Source organism: Rutidosis leptorrhynchoides, chromosome 2 (genome assembly GCF_046630445.1).
Source record: "Rutidosis leptorrhynchoides isolate AG116_Rl617_1_P2 chromosome 2, CSIRO_AGI_Rlap_v1, whole genome shotgun sequence".
Lineage (NCBI taxonomy): Eukaryota > Viridiplantae > Streptophyta > Magnoliopsida > Asterales > Asteraceae > Rutidosis > Rutidosis leptorrhynchoides.
The window spans coordinates 349,237,745-349,264,769 of NC_092334.1; the positions used below are offsets into that span (position 1 = coordinate 349,237,745).

Here is a 27,025-nt window from a genome sequence, read left to right on the forward strand (position 1 = left end):
GCGTTGCTATAGTCATTTTGGGCGCTATCGGTTTAGCCGTTTGCTTATAATGTTACGGTAGTTGCGTAATAGACGTGTTTTCGCAATACAAGGGTTGTTAAGTGGGATGTGTTGAAATGTCCCGTTCATATTGATTATAAACGTTCCATATTAATTGATTTCATCGCGAGGTTTTGACCTCTATATGAGACATTTTTCAAAGACTGCATTCATTTTTAAAACAACCATAACCTTTATTTTATCAATAAAGGTTTCAAAAGCATTACGTAGATTATCAAATAATGATAATCTAAAATATACTGTTTACACACGACCATTACATAATGGTTTACAATAGAAATATATATTACATCGACATATGTTTCTTGAATGCAGTTTTTACACAATATCATACAAACATGGACTCCAAATCTTGTCCTTATTTTAGTATGCAACAGCGGAAGCTCTTAGTATTCACCTGAGAATAAACATGCTTTAAACGTCAACAAAAATGTTGGTGAGTTATAGGTTTAACCTATATATATCAAATCGTAACAATAGACCACAAGATTTCATATTTCAATACACATCCTATACATAGAGATAAAAATCATTAATATGGTGAACACCTGATAACCGACATTAACAAGATGCATATATAAGAATATCCCCATCATTCCGGGACACCCTTCGGATATGATATAAATTTCGAAGTACTAAAGCATCCGGTACTTTGGATGGGGTTTGTTAGGCCCAATAGATCTATCTTTAGGATTCACGTCAATTAGGGTGTCTGTTCCCTAATTCTTAGATTACCAGACTTAATAAAAAGGGGCATATTCGATTTCGATAATTCAACCATAAAATGTAGTTTCACGTACTTGTGTCTATTTTTTAAATCATTTATAAAACCTGCATGTATTCTCATCCCAAAAATATTAGATTTTAAAAGTGGGACTATAACTCACTTTCACATATATTTCCTTCCTCGGAAATAAGACTTGGCCACAGATCGATTCACGAACCTATACAAATATGTACATATATATCAAAGTATGATCAAAATATAATTACAACCATTTTTATTATGTTTTAAAGATTTGAGTGTATTAAGTCAGCTGTCCTCGTTAGTAACCTACAACTAGTTGTCCACAGTTAGATGTACATAAATAAATCGATATATATTATCTTGAATCAATCCATGACCCAGTGTATACACCTCTCAGGCTAGATCACAACTCAAAGTATATATATTTTTGGAATCAACCTCAACCCTGTATAGCTAACTCCAAGATTACTGCATATAGAGTGTCTATGGTTGTTCCAAATAATATATATACATGGGTCGATATGATATGTCAAAACATTTGCATACGTGTCTATGGTATCCCAAAATTATATAATATATTAGAATACATGTATAATACAATATAAGTTAGCTAGGATATGATTTTTATAGATTTGTTAAACATTTCCCGTAGCTAAAAAGATAAAAAAAATATCCAATCTTGTTTTACCCATAACTTCTTCATTTTAAATCCGTTTTGAGTGAATAAAATTGCTATGGTTTCATATTGAACTCTAATTTAAGAATCCAAACAGAAAAAGTATAGGTTTATAGTCAGAAATTTAAGTTACATGTCAATTACTAAAGAGGTAGTCATTTCCGTCGAAAGAACGACATCTTGATGACCATTTTGAAAAACATACTTTCACTTTGAGTTTAACCAAGATTTTTGGATATAGTTTCATGTTCATATGAAAAATCATTTTCCCAGAAGAACAACTTTTAAATCAACGTTTATCATAGTTTTTAATTATCCAAACCAAAACAGCCCCCGGTTTCACTACGACGGCGTATATCCGATTTTATGGTGTTCATCGTGTTTCCAGGTTTTAAATCATTAAGTTAGCATATCATATAGATATAGAACATGTGTTTAGTTGATTTTAAAAGTCAAGTTAGAAGGATTAACTTTTGTTTGCGAACAAGTTTAGAATTAACTAAACTATGTTCTAGTGATTACAAGTTTAAACCTTCAAATAAGATAGCTTTATATGTATGAATCGAATGATGTTATGAACATCATTGCTACCTCAAGTTTTCTGGATAAAACTACTGGAAATAATAAAAATGGATCTAGCTTCAAAGGATTCTTGGATGGCTTGAAAGTTCTTGAAGCAGAATCATGACACGAAAACAGTTCAAGTAAGATTTTCACTCGAAATAAGATTGTTATAGTTGTAGAAATTGAATAAAAGTTTGAATATGAATATTACCTTAAATTAGAAAGATAACCTACTATAAATAACAAAGGTTCCTTGATCTTAGATGATTACTTGGAATGGATTAGAAAGCTTGGAAGTAGACTTGCAAACTTGGAAGTATTCTTGATTTTTATGAAACTATACTTATGGAATTTATGAAGAACACTTAGAACTTGAAGATAGAACTTGAGAGAGATCAATTAGATGAAGAAAATTGAAGAATAAAAGTGTTTGTAGGTGTTTTTGGTCGTTGGTATATGGATTAGATATAAAGGATATGTAATTTTGTTTTCATGTAAATAAGTCATGAATAATTACTAATATTTTTGTAATTTTATGAGATATTTCATGCTAGTTGCCAAATAATGATTCCCACATGTGTTAGGTGACTCACATGGGCTGCTAAGAGCTGATCATTGGAGTGTATATACCAATAGTACATACATCTAAAAGCTTTGTATTGTACGAGTACGAATACAGGTGCATACGAGTAGAATTGTTGATGAAACTGAACGAGGATGTAATTGTAAGCATTTTTGTTAAGTAGAAGTACTTTGATATGTGTCTTGAAGTCTTTCAAAAGTGTAAGAATACATATCAAAACACAACATGTATATACATTCTAATGGAGTCGTTAAGTCTTCGTTAGTCGTTACATGTAAGTGTTGTTTTGAAACCTTTAAGTTAACGATCTCAATTAATGTTGTTAACCCAATGTTTATTATATCAAATGAGATGTTAAATTATTATGTTATCATGATATTATGATGTATGAATATCTCTTAATATGATATATACATTAAAATATCGTTACAACGATAATCGTTACATATAAGTCTCATTTCGTAATTCTTGAGTTAGTAGTCTTGTTTTTACATATGTAGTTCATTGTTAACAAACTTAATGATATATTTAAATATCATTTTATCATGTTAAATATAGTGTATCAATATCTTAATATGATACATATGTATTTAGTAGACGTTATCATAACGATAATCGTTATATATATCATTTCGAGTTTCTTAACTTAGTAATCTCATTTCTTATATATATCACACATTGTTAATATACTTAGTGAGATACTTACTCATCATAATCTCTTATGTCAACCATATATATATATATATATATATATATATATATATATATATATATATATATATATATATATATATATATATATATATATATATATATATATATATATATATATATATATATATATATATATATATATATATATATATATATATATATATAGGGGCACGATCCATGGATAAGCTTAAAAGGAGTACAAACCGGATAAGCAAAATAAAATTTTTTTTTTGAATTTTTTTTAAATTCATAAATCTGCATTAAAATGCACTTCTAATCAATTTTTTCATAAAAAAAAAAAGTTCAAAATCTTTCAAAAATCGATGATGAATGGTAAAATTAACCATTCATCGGGTTAATTTATCATTCATCTTGTTTACGATTAATGATAAAATTAATCAATGCTAAAAAAAACAAGATGAATGGTTAAATTAACCATTCATCTATTTTTTTATCATTCATCATAAACAGATGAATGGTTAAATTAAACATTCATCTGCTTTTTTTTAGCATTGATTAATTTTATCATTCATCGCGAACAAAAATGAATGATAAATTAACCAGATGAATGGTTAATTTTACCATTCATCATCAGTTTTTACCATTCATCATCGATGTTTACCATTCATCATCGATTTTCGAACGATTTTGTTCAAAAACTTTTTAACATTTTTTCGTTTTCTTCTATTTGCATATTAAAGGATCGTTTTTTTTTTTAAAAAAAATTTGAAATTTTACTTATCCAGTTTGTGCCCCATTTAGTGCTTATCCATGGATTGGTCCACTATATATATATATATATATATATATATATATATATATATATATATATATATATATATATATATATATATATATATATATATATATACCACAACATGTAGTTTTTACAAATTTGTAACGTTCGTGAATCGCCGGTCAACTTGGGTGATCAATTGTCTATATGAAACTTATTTCATTTAATCAAGTCTTAACAAGTTTGATTGCTTAACACGTTGGAAACATTTAGTCATGTAAATATCAATCTCAATTAATATATATAAACATGGAAAAGTTCGGGTCACTACAGTACCTACCCGTTAAATAAATTTCGTCCCGAAATTTTAAGCTGTTGAAGGTGTTAACGAATCTTCTGGAAATAGATACGGGAATTTCTTCTTCATCTGACCTTCACGCTCCCAGGTAAACTCGGGTCCTCTACAAGCATTCCATCGAACCTTAACAATCGGTATCTTGTTTTGCTTAAGTCTCTTAACCTCACGATCCATTATTTCGACGGGTTCTTCAATGAATTGAAGTTTTTCATTGATTTGGATTTCGTCCAATGGAATAGTGAGATCTTCTTTAGCAAAACATTTCTTCAAATTCGAGACGTGGAAAGTGTTATGTACAGCCGCGAGTTGTTGAGGTAGCTCCAGTTGGTAAGCTACTGGTCCGACACGATCTATAATCTTGAATGGTCCAATGTACCTTGATTTTAGTTTCCCCCGTTTAACAAATCGAACAACGCCTTTCCAAGGTGAAACCTTAAGCATGACCATTTCTCCAATTTCAAACTCTATATCTTTTATTTTACTGTCCGCGTAGCTCTTTTGTCGCCTCTGGGCGATTTTCAATCGTTGTTGAATTTGGATGATTTTCTCGGTAGTTTCTTATATTATCTCCGGACCCGTAATCTGTCTATCCCCCACTTCATTCCAACAAATCGGAGACCTGCACTTTCTATCATAAAGTGCCTCAAACGGCGCCATCTCAATACTAGAATGATAACTGTTGTTGTAGGAAAATTCTGCTAATGGTAGGTGTCGATCCTAAGTGTTTCCGAAATCAATAACACATGCTCGTAGCATGTCTTCAAGCGTTTGTATCGTCCTTTCATTCTGCCCATCAGTTTGTGGATGATAGGCAGTACTCATGTCTAGACGAGTCCCCAATGCTTGTTGCAACATCTGCCAGAACCTTGAAATAAATCTACCATCCCTATCAGAGATAATAGAGACGGGTATTCCATGTCTGGAGACAACCTCCTTCAAATACAATCGTGCCAACTTCTCCATTTTGTCATCTTCTCTCATTGGCAGGAAGTGTGCTGACTTGGTGAGATGATCAACTATTACCCAAATAGTATCATAACCACTTGCAGTCCTTGGCAATTTAGTAATGAAATCCATGGTAATGTTTTCCCATTTCCATTCCGAGATTTCAGGTTGTTGTAGTAGACCTGATGGTTTATGATGTTCAGCTTTGACCTTAAAACACGTCAAACATTCTCCTACATATTTAGCAAGATCGGCTTTCATACCCGGCCACCAAAAGTGTTTCTTGAGATCTTTATACATCTTCTCCGCTCCGGGATGTTTTAATTATCTGGTTTTATGTGCTTCCTTAAGTACCATTTCTCTCACATCTCCAAACCTTGGTACCCAAATTCTATCAGCCCTATATCGGGTTCCGTCTTCCCGGATATTAAGATGTTTCTCTGATCCTTTGGGTATCTCATTCTTCAACTTTCCTTCTTTTACAACCCTCTGTTGCGCCTCCTTTATTTGAGTAGTAAGATTAGTACGAATAATTATATTCATAGCTTTTACCCGTATAGGTTCTCTGTCCTTTCTACTCAAAGCGTCGGCTACCACATTCGCCTTCCCCGGGTGGTATCGAATCTCAAAATCATAATCATTCAACAGTTCAATCCACCTGCGTTGTCTCATATTTAGTTGCTTCTGATTAAATATATGTTGGAGACTTTTGTGGTCGGTATATATAATACTTTTGACCCCATATAAATAATGCCTCCAAGTCTTTAATACAAAAACAACAGCACCCAATTCCAAATCGTGAGTCGTATAATTTTGCTCGTGAATCTTCAATTGTCTAGACGCATAAGCAATGACCTTCGTTCGTTGCATTAATACACAACCGAGACCTTGCTTTGATGCGTCACAATAAATTACAAAATCATCATTCCCTTCAGGCAATGACAATATAGGTGCCATAGTTAGCTTTTTCTTCAATAACTGAAACGCCTTCTCTTGTTCATCCTTCCATTCAAATTTCTTCCCTTTATGCGTTAATGCAGTCAAGGGTTTTGCTATTTTGGAGAAATCTTCAATGAATCTTTTGTAGTAACCAGCCAATCCTAAAAATTGACGTATATGCTTCGGAGTTTTTGGGATTTTCCACTTTTCAACGATTTCGATCTTTGCCGGGTTCACCTGGATACATTCTTTGTTCACTATGTGACCGAGGAATTGAACTTCTTCCAACCAAAATGAACACTTTGAAAACTTAGCGTACAGTTTTTCTTTCCTCAATACTTCTAGCACTTTTCTCAAATGTACTTCGTGCTCTTGATCATTCTTTGAGTAAATAAGTATGTCATCGATGAAAACAATGACAAACTTGTCAAGATATGGCCCACACAATCGGTTCATAAGGTCCATAAACACAGCTGGTGCGTTAGTCAATCCAAACGGTATAACCATAAACTCGTAATGACCATAACGCGTCCTAAAAGCAGTTTTTGGAATATCATCCTCCTTTACTTGCATTTGATGATATCCAAAACGTAGATCGATTTTCGAATAAACCGACGAGCCTTGTAGTTGATCAAATAAGTCGTCAATTCTCGGCAGTGAATAATGGTTTTTGATGGTAAGTTTATTCAACTCTCTGTAGTCAATACACAACCTAAATGTACCATCCTTCTTCTTGACAAACAAAACTGGAGCTCCCCATGGTGATGTGCTTGGTCGAATGAAACCACGTTCTAATAGTTCTTGCAGTTGGCTTTGCAGTTCTTTCATCTCGCTGGGTGCGAGTCTGTAAGGAGCACAAGCTATTGGTGCAGCTCCTGGTACAAGATCTATTTGAAATTCAACAGATCGATGTGGAGGTAGTCCCGGTAATTCTTTCGAAAATACATCGGGAAATTCTTTTGCGACGGGAACATCATTGATGCTCTTTTCTTCAGTTTGTACTTTCTCGACGTGTGCTAGAACAGCATAGCAACCTTTTCTTATTAGTTTTTGTGCCTTCAAAATACTAATACGATGTAGCCTCGTGTTGCCCTTTTCTTCGTACACCATTAAGGGTTCTCCTTCTTCTCGTACAATGCGAATTGTATTTTTGTAACATACGATCTCTGCTTTCATCTCCTTCAGCCAGTCCATGCCAACTATTACATCAAAACTCCCTAACTCTACTGGTATCAAATCAATCTTAAATATTTAGCTACCCAGTTTAATTTCTTGATTCCGGCATATATAATCCGCTGAAATTAATTTACCGATTGCTAATTCGAGCAAAAATTTACTATCCAACGGCGTCAATGGACAACTTAATTTAGCACAAAAATCTCTACTCATATAGCTTCTATTCGCACCCGAATCAAATAAAACGTAAGCAGATTTATTGTCAATAAGAAACGTACCCGTAACAAGTTCCGGGTCTTCCTGTGCCTCTACCGCATTAATATTGAAAACTCTTCCGTGGCCTTGTCCATTCGTGTTCTCCTGGTTCAGGCAATTTCTAATAATGTGGCCCGGTTTTCCACATTTATAACAAACTACATTGGCATAACTTGCTCCGACACTACTTGCTCCGCCATTACTCGTTCCGACACCATTTGTTCCTTTCATTCTATTAACCCCTGGTCCGTAGACCTCACACTTCACCGCGTTATGACCATTTCTTTTACACTTGTTGCAAAATTTGGTGCAGAACCCCGAGTGATACTTTTCACACCTTTGACATAGCTGCTTCTGATTGTTGTTGTTGTTGTTGTTGTTGTTGCAGTTGTTATTGTTGTTGGGATGATTGTTGTTGTTGTTGTTGTTGTTGTTGTGCCGTTTGTTGTAGTTGCGATTGATGTTGCGATTGTTGGGATAGTTGTTGTTGTATTGGTGACTCTTATCACCATTTTCCTCCCACTTTCTTTTGACTAGCTTCACGTTGGCCTCTTCGGCCGCCTGTTCTTTAATTCTTCCCTCAATCTGGTTCACTAGTTTGTGAGCCATTCTACATGCCTTTTGTATGGAGGCAGGCTTGTGTGAACTTATATCTTCTTGGATTCTATCCAGTAACCCTTTCACAAACGCGTCGATCTTATCTTCCTCATCTTCGAACGCTCTCGGACACAATAGGCACAATTCTGTGAATCGTCTTTCGTATGAAGTAATATCGAATCCCTGTTTTCGTAACCCTGTAAGTTCTGACTTGAGCTTATTGACCTCGGTTCTGGGATGGTACTTCTCGTTCATCAAGTGCTTGAATGCTGACCACGGTAGCGCGTAAGCAACATCTTGTCCCACTTGCTCTAGATAGGTATTTCACCATTTTAACGCAATACCTGTGAAGGTATGCGTAGCGTACTTCACTTTGTCTCCTTCAGCACACTTACTTATGGCAAACACCGATACAACTTTCTCGGTCCACCGTTTCAATTCGATTGGTCCTTCGGTCCCATCAAATTTTGAAAGTTTGCAGGCAGTGAATTCCTTGTAGGATCATCCTACACGATTTCTTGCGCCGTTAGCTGTATTGCTAGATTCAGAGTTATTGTTGGTATGTAGCGCGGCCTGTACTACGGCTATGTTTGAAGCAAGAAAGGCACGAAATTCCTCTTCGCTCATATTCAAGGTGTGTCGAGTAGTCGGTGCCATTTCCTTCAAAATAGTCAAATGAAACAAGTTAATCATACAGAATATTAAGAGTAGTCAATAGTTTCTCGTAGCATAATATGAACTCATTTATAAAAGCTTTTTCTTCATATTAGCGTTTTATAAGTTTAAATTCGGGTACTACCTACCCGTTAAGTTCATACTTAGTAGCTAATATATAATTCAACTACTATAATTCCATATGAAAAACTGATTATAATAATATATCACATACAAATATTCTTCAAACTTACAACTTCGCTATATTACATATAACATGAAATATAGTACACTATGATACATGACAGTTTTGAAGATAAATCTAGTTAATACGCAAGTTGTTCAGCAAAGAAAATAAAGACACATGCATTCTGGTTTTACTAAGACGACTTCTCATCCTTGGTCTTGTGGAAAATAACCGTTATGACCATTGGCTACGCAGCATGTTGTAATGTCGTCAAAAGGACGAGGGTTTCGTAATGTCCAACAGGCCCGTAATAATCTAAAAACCTTGTTTCTCACCCCAACTACTGAATCCGTCACTTGTGGGAAAGTTTTATTTAAAAGCTCTAATCCGATGTTCTTTTTCTCACTTTGGTAAGAAGCGAACATCACTAACCCGTAAGCATAACATGCTTCTTTATGTTGCAGGTTAGAAGCTCTTTCAAATTCACAAAATCCTATGTTGGGATATGTTGAGTCAAAATAGGTTCTTAACCCGTAGCGTAAAATTGCATTTGGGTTCTCCGCATTTAACACTTTAAACAAAACACGGCATAACTTAAAGTCTCCCCAATGTGATATACCCCACCTATCAACGGAAAGCCTTTTATAAACTAAGGCATTTCTGGAAAGTCTTTCAAATGTTTGACAGGTTAATTTCGCCATACCTAAATGTGCTGATGAATTCTGACCGACTCTAGACAAGATTTCCTCAATCATATCCTCTGGTAGGTCTTCTAAAATATTCGGTTGTCTACCCTTAACGTCCATTTTGTTTTTATACTGTAAAATAGACAAGGATTAGATTCGTAATAACAACCAATACAAGCAATTTTTACATAGAACATAAAAGTACAAGCACACTACAATACATTTATTACACAACATGCTCACACCCCTCTAATCTGATTCACTGTTTTTTTCTTCTTGGGACTTGGTTTTTTTTCCTAATTTTCTAGGGATATATGATGTTCCTCTAATACGAGCCGTCGTTTTCCACATTGGTTTAGAAAATCCTGGTGGTTTTGAGGTTCCCGGGTTATTGTCACGATATTGAAAATACGGGTGTTGACGGTACATATAAAGTTCATTGGGGTCGGAATCAGATTTCTCTATTTTGATGCCTTTTCCCTTATTATTTTCTTTTGCCTCATTAAATTGGGTCGGGGTAATTTCTATAACATCATCGGAATCCTCATCAGGATCCGATTCATCGGAAAATTGGTAATTTTCCCAATATTTTGCTTCCTTAGCGGAAACACCATTGACCATTATTAACTTTGGTCCATTGGTTGAGGATTTTCTTTTATTTGACCGGTTTTCTGTGGTTCCTACTATTCCCCCCTCCGGAACCTCTTCTTCTTCCTGTTCCTCTTCTTCTGGTTCCTCTTCTTCCGGTTCCTCTTCTTCCGGTTCCGTTTCTGCTTCTTCCTGTTCTTCGGGAACTTGTGAATCTTGCCAATATATATTCGACTCTTCGTTATTATTAGGTGAGTCAATGGGATTTGTGCTAGAGGTAGACATCTATCACACAATATCAAACATGTTAAGAGATTAATATATCTACATGTTAATAATCTATAGTTTCCAACAAAAATGTTAAGCAATCATTTTTAAAGAAAACACGGTCGAAGTCCAGACTCACTAATGCATCCTAACAAACTCGATAAGACACATTAATGCAAATTTTCTGGTTCTCTAAGACCAATGCTCTGATACCAACTGAAATGTCCCGTTCATATTGATTATAAACATTCCATATTAATTGATTTCGTTGCGAGGTTTTGACCTCTATATGAGACATTTTTCAAAGACTGCATTCATTTTTAAAACAACCATAACCTTTATTTTATTAATAAAGGTTTTAAAAACATTACGTAGATTATCAAATAATGATAATCTAAAATATATTATTTACACACGACCATTATATAATGGTTTACAATAGAAATATATTACATCGGCATATGTTTCTTGAATGCAGTTTTTACACAATATCATACAAACATGGACTCCAAATCTTGTCCTTATTTTAGTATGCAACAGCGGAAGCTCTTAGTATTCACCTGAGAATAAACATGCTTTAAACGTCAACAATAATGTTGGTGAGTTATAGGTTTAACCTATATATATCAAATCGTAATAATAGAACACAAGATTTCATATTTCAATACACATCCCATACATAGAGATAAAAATCATTCATATGGTGAACACCTGGTAACCGACATTAACAAGATGCATATATAAGAATATCCCATCATTCCGGGACACCCTTCGGATATGATATAAATTTTGAAGTACTAAAGCATTCGGTACTTTGGATGGGGTTTGTTAGGCCCAATAGATCTATCTTTAGGATTCGCGTCAATTAGGGTGTCTGTTCCCTTATTCTTAGATTACCAGACTTAATAAAAAGGGGCATATTCGATTTTGATAATTCAACCATAGAATGTATTTTCACGTACTTGTGTTTATTTTGTAAATCATTTATAAAACCTGCATGTATTCTCATCCCAAAAATATTAGATTTTAAAAGTGGGACTATAACTCACTTTCACAGATATTTCCTTCTTCGGAAATAAGACTTGGCCACGGATCGATTCACGAACCTATACAAATATGTACATATATATCAAAGTATGATTAAAATATAATTACAACCATTTTTATTATGTTTTAAAGATTTGAGTGTATTAAGTCAGCTGTCCTCGTTAGTAACCTACAACTAGTTGTCCACAGTTAGATGTACAGAAATAAATCGATATATATTATCTTGAATCAATCCATGACCCAGTGTATACACGTCTCAGGCTAGATCACAACTCAAAGTATATATATTTTTGGAATCAACCTCAACCCTGTATAGCTAACTCCAACAATACTGCATATAGAGTGTCTATGGTTGTTCCAAATAATATATATACATGGGTAGATATGATATGTCAAAACATTTGCATACGTGTTTATGGTATCCTAAGATTACATAATATATTAGAATACATGTATAATATAATATAAGTTAGCTAGGATATGATTTGTATAGATTTGTTAAACATTTCCCGTAGCTAAAAAGATCAAAAATATCCAATCTTGTTTTACCCATAACTTCTTCATTTTAAATCCGTTTTGAGTGAATCAAATTTCTATGGTTTCATATTGAACTCTAATTTAAGAATCCAAACATAAAAAGTACAGTTTTATAGTCGAAAATTTAAGTTACATGTCAATTACTAAAGAGGTAGTCATTTCCGTCGAAAGAACGACATCTTGATGACCATTCTGAAAAACATACTTTCACTTTGAGTTTAACCAAGATTTTTGGATATAGTTTCATGTTCATATGAAAAATAATTTTCCCAGAAGAAAAACTTTTAAATCAAATTTTATCATAGTTTTTAATTATCCAAACCAAAACAGCCCCCTGTTTCACTACGACGGCGTATATCCGATTTTATGGTGTTCATCGTGTTTCCGGGTTTTAAATCATTAAGTTAGCATATCATATAGATATATAACATGTGTTTAGTTGATTTTAAAAGTCAAGTTAGAAGGATTAACTTTTGTTTGCGAACAAGTTTAGAATTAACTAAACTATGTTCTAGTGATTACAAGTTTAAACCTTCGAATAAGATAGCTTTATATGTATGAATTGAATGATGTTATGAACATCATTACTACCTCAAGTTTTCTGGATAAAACTACTGTAAATGAGAAAAATGGATCTAGCTTCAAAGGATTCTTGGATGGCTTGAAAGTTCTTGAAGCAGAATCATGACACGAAAACAGTTCAAGTAAGATTTTCACTCGAAATAAGATTGTTATAGTTGTAGAAATTGAATATAAGTTTGAATATGAATGTTATCTTGAATTAGAAAGATAATCTACTGTAAATAACAAAGGTTCCTTGATCTTAGATGATTACTTAGAATGGATTAGAAAGCTTGGAAGTAGACTTGCAAACTTGGAAGTATTCTTGATTTTTATGAAACTATACTTATGGAATTTATGAAGAACACTTAGAACTTGAAGATGGAACTTGAGAGAGATCAATTAGATGAAGAAAATTGAAGAATGAAAGTGTTTGTAGGTGTTTTTGGTCGTTGGTATATGGATTAGATATAAAAGATATGTAATTTTGTTTTCATGTAAATAAGTCATGAATGATTACTAATATTTTTGTAATTTTATGAGATATTTCATGCTAGTTGCCAAATAATGGTTCCCACATGTGTTAGGTGACTCACATGGGCTACTAAGAGCTGATCATTGGAGTGTATATACCAATAGTACATACATCTAAAAGCTGTGTATTGTACGAGTACGAATTCGGGTGCATACGAGTAGAATTGTTGATGAAACTGAACGAGGATGTAATTGTAAGCATTTTTGTTAAGTAGAAGTACTTTGATATGTATCTTGAAGTCTTTCAAAAGTGTAAGAATACATATCAAAACACAACATGTATATACATTCTAATGGAGTCGTTAAGTCTTCGTTAGTCGTTACATGTAAGTGTTGTTTTGAAACCTTTAAGTTAACGATCTCAATTAATGTTGTTAACCCAATGTTTATTATATCAAATGAGATGTTAAATTATTATGTTATCATGATATTATGATGTATGAATATCTCTTAATATGATATATACATTAAAATATCGTTACAACGATAATCGTTACATATAAGTCTCGTTTCGTAATTCTTGAGTTAGTAGTCTTGTTTTTACATATGTAGTTCATTGTTAACACACTTAATGATATATTTAAATATCATTTTATCATGTTAAATATAGTGTAACAATATCTTAATATGATACATATGTATTTAGTAGACGTTATCATAACGATAATCGTTATATATATCATTTCGAGTTTCTTAACTTAGTAATCTCATTTCTTATGTATATAACACATTGTTAATATACTTAGTGAGATACTTACTCATCATAATCTCATGTCAACCATATATATATGTCTATATATACCACAACATGTAGTTTTTACAAATTTGTAACGTTCGTGAATCGCCGGTCAACTTGGGTGATCAATTGTCTATATGAAACTTATTTCATTTAATCAAGTCTTAACAAGTTTGATTGCTTAACACGTTGGAAACATTTAGTCATGTAAATATCAATCTCAATTAATATATATAAACATGGAAAAGTTTGGGTCACTACATGTGTTATCCGTAAGGATTCGTTTCTATTCGTTCTTCATCGGTTAGATGGTTGACTTTATTTTGGTACGTGGTTGTTACTAGAAATGTACTTGGTATGGGTACAATAGGAGCTGATATCTCGATACGAGATTGGTTGAGCTTTCCCGATGCGAGGGATTGAGCAAGTTCTTGTGCTCGGATTTGTGGATTTTAATAAATCGCGGGGTGACGATTTAGTGGTTAAAGGTGACTCTTTGAGAAGAATTGCCTAGAGGAGTTAGAAGAATACAAGGTGATTCTGTGTATTCTAGGTGACCGTTATAGACTTCAGATGTTGTGTGTGTTGTACGTCTCGGAATGCGTGCAAGTGTGTATTTAGTTAAGGGATTAATCTTCGGTTTAATGAGTAATGTGATGGAAGTTGGATTGAAACATTTGTTGAGAACCATAGTGTGTAGGTTCGGATAAGTTAAGTGACTAGGATCACGAGGACGTGATCGAATTTAAGTGGGGGAGAGTTGTAACACCCCGTTTTTCTAAACATGATGCTTGTGGCGTCCTACGGAGTCCAAGAATGAGTATTTGATAGTTTGGATGTAATGAGTTGACCACGTTGGACTTTGGGATGTTTTAAAATTGAAATTGGAGTACATCAGGTAAACTGTCGAGTTTGAAGGGGGTTTGTCGCGTTCTGGTGTGTCGCGATCCGTGACAAACTTGGTCAAAATGCGACAACTTCTGATGATGACTTCCATCCCTTTTGTCGCGTTTGAATGATGTGTATCGCATCCTGGTGTGGCGAAACGCGACGTAGTGTCGCGAAATGCGAAAATTGTCGCTGTAATGACATTTTAACCCTTTTTAATGGAATCTTTTAAGGGTGTTTTGGTAATTTCACTTATGGACGGGTTTTATACCCCAAATCAGTTCCAAGGCTTATCTTATCTTCATTTTCACACACAAACACTCTCATCTTCAAACCTTAGAGAGAGAGGAGAGAGTTTAGAGAGAGAGAGCTCCATTTGGAGAAGAAGAAGGGTGTTTCGGGTCAAACCTCAAGTATATAAGTTGTTCTACTCATCAACGGCATCATTTTGGCGGTATTGGTAAATTCTAACTCCGAGTTTCATTGTTGATTTGAGATTCAATGTTAGGGTTTTGAGATTGTTAGTTGTAAAACCCATTTAGATGATGAAGAGGGTTTATGGAAACTTGTTATTTTGATTTTTGGCGGGTTTTGAGTTGGTTGATGATTTAACCGTGTTTAAGGCTTGTAAATGGTGTATAATCACTAGTGTTAGTGATTATGGAAGTAACCATTTGGGTGTATTTGGGTTGACTAAATTTGAAATGGGTCAAAATTAGGGTTTAGGTGTCAATTTGGGCAAGATTGGTGTTTAACACTTATGATTGGGTTTAATTGGCGTATTAGGACCATTTTCACTTGTGTTAGTGATTATTGGTTAGTTTGGGCGCGGTTTGAACTTGGAAATGCAATTGGGTCGAAATTTGCACTAGTTGTCGAAATGGGTTGGTTTGTAATCCACCCTAATTGTGCTGTTTGTTTATGTGATAAATGGAATAGGTACATTCCATTCGTGAGTTGCGGGATTGGATTGCACTTCATCGTGGCATTTAAGGTGAGTGTAAATTTACTATGCACATGTGTATGTGTAAAATGGATGCGTGTGTGTAAAGTGACCCTTGCTTGGGTTTACTCTATGTTGGTGTGGGTGAATGGACTCCTCTTGTGCTTCGGGTCCGTGTGATACGCTTATACATTTTGGGTTTTACCCTTGGTGTGGTGATTTGGCTAGCGTTTTGGATAACTCTTTTGGTGATGGGTTGCTAGCATTTGTTATTGAGGAAATGAATCTCGGTTAGCGCGGATTCATGATGAATCGGGTAGTTCGGTCATCTTGGTGATGAGGTGTTGAATTTCGGGTTGTACGAATTCACTAAGGCTCGGGTAGTTCGGCCAACCTCGGTTGTTGAAGTGGTGAAGGAGGTGAATTTCGGGTAGTGTGAATTCACTAAGGTCCGGGTAGTTCGGCCAACCTTCATGTGGTTTGGGTTAAGGGGTTAACCTTATTTGTTGTTCTTGATTATATTTATTGTATACGCGTATATACTTATCATTGTGTTGTAGCATCTTGTGGCGTTAGCTTGGTGATTACGTAGCGTGTAGCTACTTTGTGTATGTGCTCTTTTGTAGTTTGTTTACCATGCGGAGCCGGTATGTGTTTATCTTGATGCTTGGTGATGCGTAGCCATTTTATGCATATGTATGTATATAGTATTTTTACATTCACTAAGCATTAGCTTACCCTCTCGTTGTTGCTATTTTTATAGGTTCGCATGATTGGCGGCTCGGGTAAGCATGGAGATTAGAGATCTTGGCTAGGTTGCTCTAGAAGATCTTGTTCTTGGACTCGATTAGGATTGGGTAGCATAGTCCCAATCACCATGCTCGGTTTTGATGGAAATTAAAATAGTCGGGTCGTGTTCGCCCTTACGGATATTTAAACTATGTATTAAATGTTTTAAAAGTTTATTGAACTTTTATTTGTGTTAAAGATGTTTCGGAAACATAATTGGGACCTAAATATTAATGTATTTAAGAAAAATTTTATGGGCCGGTTTAAATACGGGTTGGGTTGTTTCACAAGTACACCCATTTGGCTTCCAATCATTAATATAATCACTAATCATAGTGATTATACCCAATTTACAAGCCCTAACATGGCCAATTAGCCATCCAACCCAAAAACCACCAATAATGAGTCTAAAACCTACTTACTAGCAACAACAAACTCACTCCATGAGCATAAATGGGTTTCTCATCAATTCAAGTTCAAACCCTAACTTGAACATCAAATCAAACAAATAAAATTCGAAATTAGAACTTACCACCACTACCAAACGTAGCCAAGAATGAGATGAACAACTTTAACACTTGGACTTTGTCAAAAATCCAACTTCTTCTTCTCCAAATCAAGCTTTCTGTCTCTAAGCTCTTCATATCTCTCTCCCTCTAGATGGAAGTGTGTGAAAATGGTTGAATGAGGATAAGGATGAGCAATGGATCAGTTTTAGTGGCTCAAAATCGATCCTTAAGTGAAAAGACCCAAATGCCCCTCATTAAAACTCAAAATATCAAGAAAAACACCAAAAATACGCTCCAGCCGCAAATTACGTTCGAGCTGCAAAAGCCAGCCGCAAAAATGCACCCCTTCAGGCTCTGAGGAACCCCAGCCAGCCGCAAATTGCGCCTACCAGCCGCAATTTGCGCCTGGTCCATTTTTTGCATTTTTCTGACACTTGTTTTGGTCGTAACTTTCAAACCGTAACTCCGTTTTTGATGAACCAAATATCGTTCGAAATGTAATAAGGTCTACTTTCCAATGGTAAGGTTTTTAAACATTAGCTCAGACTTCATTTGGGGTCAAAAGATACGATTACATACCTTGTAACTTAATGACATCTGAGTTTTAACGTTTTACAAACCTAACTTCGAGTCTAGGAACTTAAACACCACCACAAGCAACACGTTACGAAAAACGGGGTGTTACAAGATCATATACGAAACAACTGAGAAGATCATACAAATACAAGAGAGACTGAAAATGGCTCGAAGTCGTCAAAAGAGTTATGCCGACGTTAGAAGGCGAGATTTAGAATTTCAGGTTGGAGACAAAGTCATGCTTAAGGTATCACCCTGGAAGTGTATGGTTCATTTTGGTAAACAAAGTAAGCTAAGCCCAAGATACATTGGACCATTCGAGATAACCGAAAGGGTCGGACCGGTAGCGTACAGAATGAAATTACCGCAAGAACTTAGCGAAATGCTTATCAGACGAAAGTCTAGTGATTCCTTTAGAAGAAATACAAGTTGATAGTAGACATCATTTCATGGAGGAACCTTTTAGGATCATGGACCGTAAGGTTAAAAGTTTAGAGCAGATCAACATACCGATAATTACAGTTCGGAGGAACGCACGCAGAGGACCAGGATTCACGTGGGAACATGAAGGCCGGATGAAACAAAAGTATCTGCAAATGTTTTCGGAAGAAACAAATCCTGCCAACATGCATTAAATTTCGGGATGAAATTTCATTAACTGGGGATAATGTAACAACCCTGTTATTTCCGTTAAGCTTCGTTAACTGTCCGTTAAGTTATTTTACGGAACTTACTTGAATTTTGTGTATTTGATCTAATTAAATGCATACTTGAGTTCATGATGAACTACTATATTTAATATATGATTATATTAGTGGGAAAACTATTTCATGTTTTGAAATACTGAGGAAACGATACGGTTTTAAAAACTGCAACAGAGGTCCCGTGAGACTGTGAAACGTTCGATTTTTGATAAAATAGTTATTTTTAATAATTATTAACTTTAAGAAAAACATATTTAATTTATAATATATTTAATGAATTAAACTTGGTGGGATGCGTTTTGACGACCGGTTAACGTTCTGGAAACTTAGTACGGTTAACGGCAACTAGAAACGAACCACACTTAGCGGATTAGCAAGCCAAAACATAATGTAATTCACTTTTAATAATTATATTATATAATTATAATTTTTTAAGACACTTTAGACTTATTGGAATTTTTATAGATTAAAGACGCGGAAAATTAACGTCTAGTGACTCAAGTCGCGTTTTCGAACCGCATATCCTATCGACACCTAACGGGCTACACTATAAATATACTAACTTGTTAAATTCAGCCCATGAACTCCCTTTTGGACCCTCTTGGCCGAAAATTCCCACATATGGGCACCCCTTGATTAATATTGGCCCACTGGCTAATTACATTCCATAAATAACTAAACCTAGCCTCATTAATCAATTAACTGCACATATCTTCTTCTCCCTACCTCCACCCACGAAATCTTGCAACCCCATAACCCCCAAAAATAGTCGACACCTTCCAAAAATCAAGAACACTTCAATTTCTTGCTTAATTGCTAAACCGTTTACATATTCGTGATCCTCTCATCGTTCTCGATCTATTGGTATAAGCAATTTGTGTTTTAAAGGTATAAAACCACTAACCCTAATCTTATTAGATCTGATTTTATTCAATTACATAGTGTACAAGAGTCTAGTGCTCAATTGATTGTGACTGCATACGTTGTTAGTCGTTATTTTGCGCGATTGATATATTTTGTTTGAATCACGAATTTTTTTGCTATGAATCTGATGAGATGAGTTTATGTACTGTTAATATAATGTATTTAGATGGATAGATCTCGAAAAATTAATAAAATTGGACATTAGAATTGCCTGATTTCGTTACCGGATGAACTAGTTATGATCAATTGAAGTTTTTGCTAGGGTTTTGCATGCAATTCGAATTTTCTAATGTTTATGCTTTATGAATGAGTCATTGAAATGATAACCTTTGAATTCCTTGTCAAAAACACTTAATTTTGACTTAAGAATCATGTAAAAAGGTTATGTATTGCACTCGATATGATTAAATGAATATTGGTAACTCGTATTGAGCTGAAACTGTTTTCATATGCACTCTAAATGACCTCACATAAATTAGAAATTATTTGAGACTTTGATCTTCTGTAATATTGTTATTTAGATGTTCTTAAACATATTTTATTTGTATGATAGCCTCTGAAAACATTTTTTGCTATGTGTTTTATGCATAACCAAATGACATGCCTGGATGTTGTCCAAAACAGAAGGTCTGACTTTGATGAATACACTTTACAAAATGGCTATATGAAATGCTTTGATTATTTTAACACTGAAATTTTGGAGTGTCTAGAGTCATCTCCAATTGATTGTTCATTAATACCTATTTTCTAAATTAATTGAGAATTTTTCTAAAACTGTTGCGCAAGCAGAAACTGATTTGGTAAACCTTAACTAGACCTTATCTGAAACCTAACTTGTAGACATCGTATGAGGCCCTGACTAGGCTTTTTAGAAATGTTTATGAGTCTAGTTGTGATCTGGAGATTTTCATATTACCATGATTTATGTGCTATGAATTATGTGCGTTGTTTGCAACTTGTGAATGAATTTTATGCTAAATGATAAACTGTGAACGCGTACTTGACAAACTGTGAGCTAAAACATGTTATTTGACTTAGGATTGATATGTTGACCAAGATTGCATGACCTATTGAGATGGTTGACTTTAGTTGACCCTTTGACCAAGTTTGACTTTTGGTTTGACTTTGGTTGACTTTTGTCAATTTGCTTGGACTAGTTGACTTTTGCTTACATGTTGAGTCAGCCTGAGCACTAGGACTATGCATACACTATGGGTTGACTCAGTGTGGCTTATGTATTTACTTAAGGTAATCTAATTGATAGGTTTCATTATACGGTTGTGATCGTCCGACTACCGTACATATTAGGCACGAGTAACTTAAACGAATATACATATGAGTTCAGATCAAAAATCCCTTAGCTTGATTATATTAATTAATTTACGTAAGATTGACTTATAGGGATGGTACCATTAGTTTTGTTATACCTCGACCCAACCCACGTGGTGCTTATTCTGTTGTAACTTGAACACTTAATCAGGGTATGCTTAGAAAGGGTAAAAGGAAGACGCGTAGCGAATGAGCTATCTGCAGGTTAAAGTCTTATAATCAAGTGCTCATGATAAATGTATAATTTTATGAATCTTACAAAGAAATCTCGTGGCCTAACTTACGATAAATGTTAACAAAGAGTTATTACACTGAATACTGTTTTTCAGACTGTGCTTTATGCTACTTAAATATGTGGTTTATGAACTAGAAACTAGACATGGTAATGTCTACAAACATTTGAAACAAAACCTTTTTGATGTCACACACAGTTGAAACTTGACATCGCTGATTACATACAGTTTAACACTTGACATTTGCTATATGCAAACTTTTACCATTAAACCTTGGTAGTTTTATACTGATAAATGTTTACTGATTTCTGAATACTGATTTTCGGATACCGAGTACTGATAAACAATTCTGATAACTGATTTTTCAATAAATAAGTTTTGAGAAACTGTTTTATGAAACATACGATGAACTATTTACTTAAACCTGTAGATTCACTCAACTTTATGTTGACCCGTTTTGCATGTTTTATTTCAGGTATTAATTACTTCCGCTGTAGAACATTGTTGTTACGTAGAAGCTAAGCCAAGCACTGGGACCAGAGTTAACATTACCGTTAATAGATTTTGACGGGATGTTATAGAACGGATCAGCAATGGTCAAGTATAAAAGAAACTCTAAATTGGCGTTCATAAACAATATCTTTATATTTATTGTTTGAAGATGAAAAAACCCTGGGATGGCGTTACATTGATGAGCATGAAGAATGCGCTGAAGATTACCTGACGGTTCCCTTTTACGATACAGATGGGCAATTTTTTTACGGATTATGACTAACATTGTTTGACGGAATCGTTTTATATGTTTATCTTTTTAAGTGATGATTGAAAGTATTGTTTATTTGATGCCGGAAAATTCCTAATTATTATTAATCTGTTAATTGTGGTCAAGTAGATAGCAAAAACAAAAGGTGCATAATCAGAGTCAATCAAGTAACTTAATAAAATACCATTATTAATAAAATAAATACACCCATAAAGGAAAACCAAAAGTACTGAAAACCAAAACCAAAAACCATGAAAGGTAAACATAGTGTTTTATCGAACACATCACATCTAATAGATGATCTAATAGAGATGATGTATATCCTTATTCAAACAAAGAATAAAGGAAATACTGCTAGAACGATGGCCAAAGATACAAACTTCAAAGTTTTTCCATTTTGGGTATTTTAAGATCACCCAAATCAGCTGTAGTCCCTCCTGTAGGTGTATCATCTTTGGCTGATTGAGTTGGCGTAGAAATCTTACGCTTGACACCATTGCTGCCCGGTGTTTTGCTATCTAAACGCGGAGTTTCATTACTAATGATGTCTACACTTGGTACCTACATTAATTTAGGCAATTAAAATGAATCTGTAATATGGTTATTGTATCAACTTACAAATAATATTCAATGTAACATTAGAAAGATCTGATTACCTATTTGGTATTTAGACTTTTGGGAACAGAGGGCTCTTCAAAGTCATCATATTCAGTTTCCTTGGGTTAAAGAATTGCATCAAGCTTGTTTAGCACTGAAATGTTATCAGTCAAATCGGAAACAGTATAGCCGGAGAGCTTCAAATCCTCACCATAAACAGTATGCTTTACCATGAATGCAAACTTTTTCATAATAATTCGATTAAACTCCACTGGAAACTCAGAAGGTTTAAAAGTCTGTTACATGGTTTATAGTAAGTTATTATTAGCATGAAATTGAAAAAGTTGCTAAAAAGTAGCATAATGAAGATAACATTATAAAAAATAAAACTTACGTTCCTTGCAGTGTTTTTTAACCATGGAACACTGCGATGGATCATTTTGGAAATTTTCCCATCTAATAGTGCTAGCTCACATCCACCGGTTCTATCTTGAACATATATAGATGCACGGATCCTATTGTTTTAAGATAATAGATAACATAATTATTAAAATAAATTATTAGTTAGTGTAAAGAGTTTTAATTTTAAAAGGGTTTTGTTATTAATTTTTGATGGCGTCGTAACCAGTCCACTTGTAAACACGACAATCATAAACATACTTCATTTCCTCAGCATCATAAACTTTTACCACTTTGGTCTTCTCACACATGGTACAATAGTACTGAAACCACCCCCTCTTTGTCTTTGAAACTGTGAATCCAGCCTCTAACCACAAAAGTGCATATCTATAAACAAATTGGGTTTGTTAGTTTGATATTGAGTTGAAAAATAACGAATCAAGATATTGTTAGTCTGATATTGAGTTGAAAAATAACTAATCAAGATATTGTCAAGAAATATTCTTACATTCTCTATATGGCGAACGTCGTCGAGTACATATGCTGGAAACTTCTCTTGGTCAGTATACTTGTTTAAAGCAGACGTTTCATCCTTTCCAATATCAATTTCAATGACAGGCTTAACATAATCAGCATTGTCTCTAGCAGATGCTAATATGTGTAAGGTAATATGTTTAACATTCATATGTCAGTTTCACATATTATGACACAATAGGCACCTATTGTTTAGTAAGTATGATTTGGATTTAATGAAACCAAAAGGGATTTAAGAAGGTAAGGAAGTTATGCATTCTTAAAATCAACAATAGGTTGCAAAGGATCATTCATTAACAGTTTGAAGCTCCACAATTGATTGTTGACTTGAGGACCTAATTGGTTACCACAAATAAATGTATGATTGAGCACTGATGTAAAATGTAAAAAGGTAGCCTTATAAAATTGATGTATTAAATTGTAATGTAATACCTTCCCAGTCCTTAAGCCTACAACTATGAAGCATCAATACAACATCCACATCAGGTTTATAATTTATCTCCAAAGACTTGTACAAATTCTCAGCATGTCCACCCCATAGCTTACAGCGGACCCGTTCACCACTTCCAATTGTTGTGTATTACATTGTATTAGATGATGTAATTGTGGTGACAATAAATAAAAAGTAATATAATTAGTTTTGGTCAAGAGGAATGCTACCTTGCATCTGCGAGTTCTAAGTCAATTGATTTCTTATCAACTTCAGTTTCCTTATCAACTTTCATCTTCGTAACTTTGACCAATAGTCCAACAACATCTATATACATAAATTGACAATTTGATTGTAACTTTCAAAAAATAACAGAAGACACTGGATATTAATGTAAAGAAGTATATGTGGAAAATAAAGTTTACCAAAAACAAAATCCTTGGATACAATCCATTCTAGCACAACTTTTCGAAAAAAAAAATCTATTCTAGCACATCCTTAAAGTTGACAAAGTTGTAAATGTCTCTTAATATCTTAAAAGGCTGACACCTTTTAACAATACTTTTTTTCAGCAAACTAATTTTGAACTCATGATTAATCGGCTTATATTCATCATTGTGAACCTTCACTTCAAGATTGCTCAAATCAACAAAAGCACCTTCTTTGAACGAATTTGCAAAAAAGGCATAAAATTTTTATAAATCATGGCTATGATCTTATTACCCTGCATAATGTAGTAATTTATTTAGCAGATGTAATAACATGAACCTTGTCGAACCATGTCTTCTTCCATTCATCAATTACCTGAACCCTTACTTTCGAATCGCCCCTTTCTTTGTTAATCATGTTAAGTGGAGTGAATGGGACTACTTCAGCCATTTTTCGCATGTATAACTAAGAATTGCAAGTGTGTTTTATAGAAATTGTTTGTAAAACGAATGAAGATGGAAGACGTATTTATAGGAGAATTCGTAATGTGTAAATCTGCTGAAGATTTCAAATTCGAAGAAATGCTTGATCCTTTCCATAAACAACATTACACTTTTCTACGCAATTTAAAATTTAAAAGAGATAAGAACAATGAGTTGTAATCGAAAAAAATTAGGGATGAAATTCTGATTTGGAATAGATCAGATGTGTACCTATAATCGGATGGGAAGCAGATGCGTAGAAAAAATGAGGTATTGGAGATCCGATTGAATCGATTTAAATGGGAGGGATATTGGATAAAAATAAAGTGCCAAAAGTTTTGGATGGTTTAAATAGAGACTTAAAGTTTTAGTCAAAATTCCTTAATTATAGCCGTTATATTTAATTTGTTGTGTAAAATTCAAATTTTAAATTGATATGTATTTATTTAAATAGGGTATTCTTGTACCACTTTGTAGGAAATTTCTAGATTAAGTAATGGTTTCACAGGATGTAACAACCCAACCCGTATTAAAACCGGCCCATAAAAATTTTTCCTTTTAATACGCGTTAAATAATACTTTAGGTCCCATTACACAATTTCTAAAACATATTTGTTACCAAAGTAAGTTCAACGAACTTAAAACATACATTAATAATTTAAACTCCCTAATAAAATGGTTCATTAATTAAATCGTAAACCGGTTGTAATCATTATGACACGACTAGTTACGTTTACACAAAACCGAGCATGGTGATTTGGGACTACGCTACCCAAATCCTAATCGAGTCCAAAAGCAAGATCTTCTAAAGCAACCTAGCCAAGATCTCTAATCCCCAAGCTTACCCGAGCATCCAAGCATGCGAACCTATAAAAATATCAACAACGAGAGGGTAAGCTAACGCTTAGTGAGTGATAATATACTACATACATATATATGTATAAAATGGACACGCCACACAAAAGTCAAATACCGCATACCGAAGCATCCAAGTATAAGGCAACTACACTAAGCATACCGTACGATCTCTAAGCACAAGTGTAACAACCCAAACCAATCCACGACAAAACCCCGTTAAAATTTACAAAAAAAAAAAAAAATTGCTGTCACTGCCACTTGAGCGGCGCGCCACCTGATGGTGCGCGGCGCGCAAAAGCCTGCTGATCCTGGAAGCTTTAAATGCGAAAAAGATTGACTAGTTCGCGACGTCTTTAGACAAAACGCTTTTAACCACTCGTTCAATACATGAAAACTATCACGTTCTATTAATAAAATTATGTTTACCAAGCGGGGCCCACATCGACCCAAATTACCCTTTAAGTACCAAAATACAATTTTCGACCATAAAACTTTAATACAAAACAAAGCCGAGCATGGCGATTGGGGATACGCTACCCAATCCTAATAAATCCAAAAGCAAGCCTTCTAAGCAAACTACGCAAGTCCACTAGTCCCCGCTTACCCGAGCCACCGCATCCATGCAAATCTATAAAAAGTCAACAACGAGAGGGTAAGCTAAAGCTTAGTGAGTGATAACATACTACATACATATATATGCATAAAATGGACACGCCACAAAAATAAACAAATACCGCATACCGAAGCATCCAAGCATATAGGCAAGCTAAACCTAGCATACCGTACGTTCACTAAGCACAACTACCAACGTCAACAATATAGTAAGTTCACAAGCAACGATGTGAACAATGCCAAAAAGCTACGCCCATAAGGTTAGCTACATCACGACAATACCACAAGTAGTACATCATCGCAAATCCGCATTAGCATATACTCAACACAATGTATATAATATGCTAAATAATCACAACACAAAATAGTATGGTTAACCATAACGCTATGGTGCTACCGGCACGTGGTTCACACCATACGCATTTGAGTCTCACTCGTTTATAGTGATACCGGCACATGGTTCACACTTCGACGCTACCGGCACGTGGTTTACGCCTCATTTTATAGTGCTACCGGCACGTGGTTCACACTCGATGCTACCGGCACGTGGTTCACATCATTATCATCATAGTGCTACCGGCACGTGGTTCACACTCACAATCCACATCACACACATGTTATGGTACTATCGGCACGTGGTTCATACCATAACATTTACAAATAAATACGCCATATACATGAACGCATAATTATTCCACTCACAATATTAACCCTTCGCCATTGGGGTTATAATCCACATCACATGCCCATGTGATAACGTACACACAAAGTGTGCAACTCATCAAAGGTGGTCAACCAAAACGCACAACCGTGCCAATTGGACCCATACACAAGTCCATCAAATTCACCTATATGTGAAGTGAGCTCTATAGCCGAGA

The 27,025-nt window shown here is 34.5% G+C and overlaps 1 protein-coding gene across 1 annotated transcript; it reads right to left on the minus strand.

The window, feature by feature from the left end:
* Nucleotides 1–22,187: 22,187 nt before the first annotated feature.
* On the minus strand, nucleotides 22,188–24,645 carry LOC139888914 (uncharacterized). The gene is made up of 9 exons (XM_071871895.1): nucleotides 24,571–24,645; nucleotides 24,425–24,490; nucleotides 23,997–24,124; nucleotides 23,769–23,899; nucleotides 23,311–23,453; nucleotides 23,093–23,169; nucleotides 22,798–22,918; nucleotides 22,559–22,699; nucleotides 22,188–22,367 (listed from the first exon to the last, which is right to left on the minus strand). Exons 1-9 carry the CDS (start codon nucleotides 24,643–24,645, stop codon nucleotides 22,188–22,190), a joined length of 1,062 nt encoding a protein of 353 aa, XP_071727996.1.
* Between the last annotated feature and the right edge of the window lie 2,380 nt (nucleotides 24,646–27,025).

What these genes read in the sequence shown, in the direction of transcription:
- LOC139888914 (XM_071871895.1), bottom strand. Translation starts at nt 24,645, where the DNA reads ATGGCTGAAGTAGTCCCATTCACTCCACTTAACATGATTAACAAAGAA. An exon ending in TAGGCTTAAGGACTGGGAAG is followed by an intron (nt 23,454 to 23,768) that starts GTATTACATTAC and finishes TACACATATTAG; the next exon opens with CATCTGCTAGAGACAATGCT. An exon ending in ATTTGACTGATAACATTTCA is followed by an intron (nt 22,368 to 22,558) that starts GTGCTAAACAAG and finishes AAATTAATGTAG; the next exon opens with GTACCAAGTGTAGACATCAT.